Source organism: Orussus abietinus, unplaced genomic scaffold, assembly GCF_000612105.2.
Source record: "Orussus abietinus isolate OABI.00-Male unplaced genomic scaffold, Oabi_2.0 scaffold362, whole genome shotgun sequence".
Lineage (NCBI taxonomy): Eukaryota > Metazoa > Arthropoda > Insecta > Hymenoptera > Orussidae > Orussus > Orussus abietinus.
Window position 1 is genome coordinate 54,908 of NW_019394525.1, and position 6,773 is coordinate 61,680.

At 46.4% G+C, this 6,773-nt stretch overlaps 1 protein-coding gene across 2 annotated transcripts; it reads right to left on the bottom strand.

The window, feature by feature from the left end:
• Positions 1–166: 166 nt before the first annotated feature.
• On the bottom strand, positions 167–5,008 carry LOC105702535 (mucin-2). Of its 2 annotated transcripts, XM_023432621.1 has the most exons (3): positions 4,884–5,008; positions 3,082–4,053; positions 167–3,021 (listed from the first exon to the last, which is right to left on the bottom strand). In XM_023432621.1, exons 1-3 carry the CDS (start codon positions 4,888–4,890, stop codon positions 1,058–1,060), a joined length of 2,943 nt encoding a protein of 980 aa, XP_023288389.1. In that variant the 5' UTR covers positions 4,891–5,008; the 3' UTR covers positions 167–1,057. The 2 variants fall into 2 exon arrangements, with proteins under 2 accessions (XP_023288389.1, XP_012285596.1); XM_012430173.1 differs by having other exon boundaries at positions 167–4,053.
• Between the last annotated feature and the right edge of the window lie 1,765 nt (positions 5,009–6,773).

Here is a 6,773-nt window from a genome sequence, read left to right on the forward strand (position 1 = left end):
GTGGTAAAATTTCAAACGCTTCGGTACCTCTAATTTAAAGACATATTTTATAAACAATTGGTCTCTTAGACGCCACTTTTATGTCACCTTAAGGGGATTAGTCGTTTGGGAAATGCATTTTAATTAAACTGAGTTTAAAGGGAAACGAAGAGGTAAAGTTTATTTATGCTGTTTTATTTTATGTTTTAAGAAGAATTTAAGGTAAAAGAAAATTTGTGAATGTTTCAAAGTAGCAGCCATGTAAAGGTTGGAAAATACCGTCTTTTTTTTCTCACGGTGTACGTGATATCAGGGGAACGGCAAGTCTGAAATAAAAACGAGATCAGCTGATTTTCCAAACTTGAGAATATTATTTCACTTTCGTGTCCTTTTGACCGAAAATTTTCGGCGAAAGCTCGTATCGTCGGTTCTTGAATCATTTTCTCAAGTTTCCAAAACCACCTCAGTTTATTGTTTCAGTCTTACTGTTCTCCTGGAATCATGCACCCCGTCAAGAAAAAGAAAAAGAGTCAGACATTTCCAGCCATCCCAAGTCCGCCATTTTAAAACATTAAGCACTATTATTTAAAATTTTCCGCAAAACAACGACTAGAACAGGGCCGTAAATAAATGCCTCGACTACCTCTTCATTCCCATTTAAACTTACTTTGATTAAAACGTATCTCACAATCTATTACCCCCCTTATCTGTTCATAAATACGATGTATACAACGTATGTACGTGTATATTTGTCGCGAAACTCTACCGAGTTTCCTGATTAATGTGGATGTAAGTTGTGTCTAAAGTATGGACTTTAATAGGCGACAACTATCAGAGCTACGAGCGTGAGCATGTATCACGTGTGCTAATGACAACTGGCGTGCGCACGCGCAAAGCCGCGCACCCCGAAGAGGAACAACACACAGCGGTCTCCGACAACAAACCGGGTAAAATCCGCGATGCGGAAAGTATTGGGTCGTCAACTAAGTGATTTTTAATACCATCTATCGACAAGATCCGCAATCATTTAGTTGCCACCCCAATAGTTAGTGTCCTTTTCCGTCATCTCCCGTCCCGTTTACAGGCCGAACATCTTGAGGAACCCGGAATAGGCGTTGCGCGGCTCGTCTTCAGGGGGTTCCGTGTTCCCCGGAATGCACTGGGCGGTTTGTGGGAACGTGCAGACCTTCAACTTCCTGCTGAAGTGCAGATCAGCGGGACAGACGTAGACGTAGGGTACTCCGTTGCTGCATTTACAGAATTTCGTGCAGTCGGTGTTGGGGAGGAGAACGGTGTAATCTTCGGGGTCGCGGAGAGGACAGGTTCCCACGCAGCCGAGAGGACCAGGATTGCCTGGTGTTGCCTGTTCCGTGACAGGTGAATCGGTATTGGAGCCCGAATCATCGGTCACAGGGGCGGAAGTGCCGTCTCCAGGACCATCACTGTTGTCCTTATCCTCGTCACTGTCGTTGTCGAAGTCGTCGGTATTAACGGGTAGTTTCGTGGTGGTCGGCTGCTTGGTTGTGGTTGTGGTGAGGATGGGAGTTGGTTTTGTGGTAGGCTGCTTGGTTGTGGTTGTGGTGAGGGTGGGAGTTGATTTTGTGGTAGGTTGCGTGGTTGTGGTTGTGGTGAGGGTGGGAGTTGGTTTTGTGGTAGGCTGCGTGGTTGTGGTTGTGGTGAGGGTAGGAGTTGGTTTTGTGGTAGGCTTCGGGGTAGGCTTCGGGGTAGGCTTCAGGGTAGGCTTCGGGGTAGGTTTCGGATCAGTTCCAGCAGCAGTCACGGCAGTAGTTTCGGATCCCGAGCCCTTGGAGCACTGCGCATTTTCCTGCGTGTCGCACTTCCTGGTCCTAGGATTAAAGTGCCAGTCGTGCGGGCACTTCTGCAAGATCTTCCTGCCCTTGATGCATTTGTAGAAGAGTCTGCAGTTGGTCTCGTGCGGTAGTTGGAGACCGACTCCGGCCTGGCCCTGCGGGCACTCCTGGGGAGAAGACGCCGTCGTCGTGGTGCTCACAGTAGCTGGGCCGTCCGGCTCGTCTTTGTCGCTCTCGGTAGTTCCCTGCGTGGTCTGATCGACGATAGTTTCGCCTGACCCGTTCGAACCCCCATCGGTAGTTCCTTCCGTAGACCCTCCAGCAGGAGTTTCGCCAGCGTCGGTCTCGTTTCCACTCGCCGGTTCGGTAGTTCCCTCGGGATCATCGGACTCGGTAGTTCTCTCGCCCGAGCCGTTTCCATCCCCTCCGGGAGCTGCGGTGCTGGACCCGGGGGGGCCATCGGAAGGGTTGGAGCCACATGCAACGTTTTCGGGCCAATCGCAGACGGGCAACTTGGGACTGAAGTGCTTTCCCGAGGGACACGTGTGGAGAACCAGGCTTCCATTTATGCAGAGGTAGTACTTGTCGCAGGAACACTCGTGAGGGATGCGGACGCGAGCCTGGGGTCCCGTCGTCACGCAGGTGGCCGGAAGATCGACCCAACCTGGGGCTGGGTCAGGAGTAGGTTGAACGGTGACGACGACATCGCACCCTGCGTTTTCTGGGAGGTCGCAGCCCTGGGCCGCCTCGTTGAAGTGGAGACCACTCGGGCAGACCTGGAGAATCTTGCTGCCGTTGGAGCAAATGTAGAATAAGCGGCAGTCGCTCTCGTGAGGCAGGAGGACGGTCTTTGAGGAGTCGCCGTTTCCGCAGGAAACGTCGAAATCCACGTCCGGAATCGGAGTGGTGACCGAACCGTCGACCTGGTCACTTTCGGTGGTCCTTTCGCCGTTTTCGGATGATATCGAGTCCTCGGTCGACTCGCTGCTGGCCTCCTCGGTGGATGATTCCGAAGACGAAGACGAGGACGATTCGGATGAGCCTCCAATAGTTGTGGTCTCTCGTGGTGCTTCGGTGCTTGGTTTAGTGCTGGGTTCTGCCGTTGAAGGCTCTTGTGGTGCTTCGGTGCTAGGTTTAGTGCTGGGTTCTGCCGTTGAAGGCTCTTGTGGTGCTTTGGTGCTAGGTTTAGTGCTGGGTTCCGCCGTTGAAGGCTCTTGTGGTGCTTCAGTACTTGGTTTGCTAGGTTTAGTGCTGGGTTCCGCCGTTGAAGGCTCTTGTGGTGCTTCAGTACTTGGTTTAGTGCTAGGTTCTGCCGTTGAAGGCTCTTGTGGTGCTTCTGTGCTAGGTTTAGTGCTAGGTTCTGCCGTTGAAGGCTCTTGTGGTGCCTCGGTGCTAGGTTTAGTGCTGGGTTTTGCTGTCGAAGGCTCTTGAGGTGCTTCTGTACTAGGTTTAGTGCTAGGTTCTGCCGTTGAAGGCTCTTGTGGTGCCTCGGTGCTAGGTTTAGTGCTAGGTTCTGCCGTTGAAGGCTCTTGTGGTGCCTCGGTGCTAGGTTTAGTGCTAGGTTCTGCCGTTGAAGGCTCTTGTGGTGCTTCTGTGCTAGGTTTAGTGCTAGGTTCTGCCGTCGGAGGCTCTTGTGGTGTTTCTGTGCTAGGTTTAGTGCTAGGTTCTGCCGTTGAAGGCTCTTGTGGTGTTTCGGTGCTAGGTTTAGTGCTAGGTTCTGCCGTTGAAGGCTCTTGTGGTGTTTCGGTGCTAGGTTTAGTGCTAGGTTCTGCCGTTGAAGGCTCTTGTGGTGCTTCGGTGCTAGGCTTAGTACTGGGTTCTGCTGTCGAAGGCTCTTGTGGTGCCTCAGTACTTGGTTTAGTGCTAGGTTCTGCCGTCGAAGGTTCTTGTGGAGTTTCGCTGTTTGGTTCCTCCGTAAATCCAGTCGTAGAACCGTCAGTCGGTATCTGCGGAAGTTCTGTAGTTCCCGGAGGACTTCCACCTTCGCAGCCAGCTCTCCAGGGCCAGTCGCACACTTCCAATATTGGATTGAAGTGCAATCTGTTCCCTTTCTTATTCATTAACGGACAGTCCGATAGGAATTTCTTCCCCAGGAAGCACGTATAAAATTTCGTGCAATCATATTCGTGCGGTATGTGAGTGGCGTTCACTGGATCCACTTTGGGGCATTCCCTTCTTATAACGACATCCTCTTCGCGTCCAGAAACACTAATTGCACCGATGACAGCGATCACTGCCAATACGGTTGTCACCAAGTGACTCTCTGCAATAAATAATTTTCACATTTCTTACAATTTCATAAACACAACAGCGATAAATAATTCTTTTGATTACCCCCGCAGACTACGGCAGCTCAGAAATGATTAATTGCTCTAAGTGCACGATGCCTGTCTTTGAATATCGAGATTAATTCCACCTGCGCAATTCGACGCCGTCAACGAGACTCAAATGCAGATTTATCTTCTTATCCTTGTCTCGATCTACCCGACAGATACTCGCGTCCTTATTTAAACTTCGCAAACATCTCTGCGGATCGATTTTGAAAATAATTCCTCGAATTTAGATAGCCGGGACGGAGTGGGAAAACGAAAACAAAAAAGGTATACTTGAACTCACTGCATCCTCGAATAATATTTGCGAGTTGGCGAAAGTCTTGAAAGACAAAACGCGCGATTATTTTCTTTGGAAATTAAGCCGCAAAGATTTCCAGTACTCACAAATGATCAACGACCTCGCAAACAATTCGCGTAATTATAATAAGTAGGAGTTAATATGAAATATAATAGAAGAGCCCACGAGGCGAGCACAGACTAATACACTAATTGACGCTACTGGAATTAAAAAACTAACTTCTCCCCAGGTGAGTTAATCACGGTTTACCAATTACTCAAAATTCCATCACTATTTTTCATTATAATGCACAAAACGGTGTGAAATTTCGATGGAAATCGTTTCCGGAGTGCCACGCGTGCGACTGCAAAAATAAAATGGCGGCGCCTCGCGCGCCTAAAATTTGCTTTCCGGTCCGCTTTAAAATGGCGACATCGTAAACGGGGCCTCTCTAAAGAACTTGAAATGCTTATAGATACTTGCCTCCCATAATCCCTGCCTCCCAGACCGCTAATTAAAGCGACACCGGTACAATAAGGAAACGAATATTATCCCGGCGCCAAATTCAGATACCGGGCGGACGAAGAACTGATCGATCGCCCGGGCTCGGTACCTCGATTTATAAAGATCGCAGCCGTTATCACCTGAATTCCTCGGCCATTATCATATCTCGCGGATCAACGTGACATTCGAGGCGTAGAAAAGCGAAGGGGCCACCCCGAGAGGAGAAGAAAAGCCCTCCTTAGATTCCCAGAAGGAGCAACAGGGGCGGATTAAACGGCTCGCGAGGTCGAAGAAATCGCGGACATTTTTATCTTTTTTTTTCATTTCTTTTATTTCCTTTCAAGGATCCCGAGCTCCTACCCGAGGCCGTTTCCTGGTAGAGGGAAATCTCCCTGTTATCTCTTCTTCGATAAATGACGTATCACTAGACGAGCCGAATCACATTCGCTGAGGTCTGATACCAAGGTGCATATCACTGATCAAAATGAATAATCAGCCGAGAAACGTAATGGATACCTGTATCTCAAGACGTAGCGGAAATATTCGCCGTTTTTAATCTCTTTTTACTTTTTTTTCGGGGGTTTTCTAAATTGCCTTGATTTTTTTTTTTCACTAAGGTCTGATACCAAGTTTCATGTCACTGGTCAAAATAAATAATCAGCCGAGGAACGTAATGGATACCTGTATCTCAAGACGTAGCGGAAATATTCGCCGTTTTTAATCTCTTTTTACTTTTTTTTCGGGGGTTTTCTAAATTGCCTTGATTTTTTTTTAATTCAGACTATCATTCACTAAGGTCTGATACCAAGTTTCATGTCACTGGTCAAAATAAATAATCAGCCGAGGAACGTAATGGATACCTGCATCTCAAGACGTAGCGAAAACATCCGCCGTTTTTAATCTCTTTTTACTTTTTTTTCGGGGGTTTTCTAAATTGCCTTGATTCTTTTTCTTTTTTAATCAGACTATCATTCACTGAGGTCTGATACCAAGTTTCATGTCACTGGTCAAAATAAGTATATCTATAAAAAATAAAATAAATAATCAGCCGAGGAACGTAATGGACACCTGTATCTCAAGACGTAGCGGAAACATCCGCCGTTTTTAATCTCTTTTTACTCTTCTTTCGGGGGTTTTCTGAATTGCCTTGATCCTTTTTTTTATTTAGGATATCATCCGACCGATTTTTATAGCTGATGACTTTGGTACGATTGTAGAGAAGAGGGAGTATACTATTAATAAGCGCGTCTATCTACATTGTCTTTCAAGATTCTTATTATGAATAGTGCACAGAATTGTCTAAAATTTTCGCACGTGAGTGGGTGAGAAAAAAAATCATTTGCATATCTAGCGATAATATTCGTGATTTCATTCTCTACTTTTTCCCCAGGATTATCAGGATTGCCTCAAATTTATTATTTAAGATATCATCGGGCCGATTTTTAAAGCTCATGACTTCCTTTTAAAGATGGTAGAGAAAAGGACGTGTACTATTAATAAGCGGATTTATCTACAATGTTGTTTCTCAAGATTCTTACTGCGCATAGTGCTCAGAACTTTTTGAAACTTTCGCAGATGAGTGGGTGTAATAAAAAAATCATTTGTTGACATAATTAAAAGAAAAAGGGCGCAGTTAAATTTTTCCCGTCATTTGGGAAAATGAGAAACACTTATCTTATATTATTGCGTTGTTAATGAAGAACCTGGAGCCATTAACACGCTTGAAATTGATTAAAACTTTCGTGGGTGAGATAAAAGAAATTATTTGCTGACATAATTGAATGGAAAAAAGGGCGCAGTTAAATCCTCCACGTCCTTCGAGAAAGTGTCTCTTATCTTATATCATTGCGCTGGCAATGAAGGATTTGA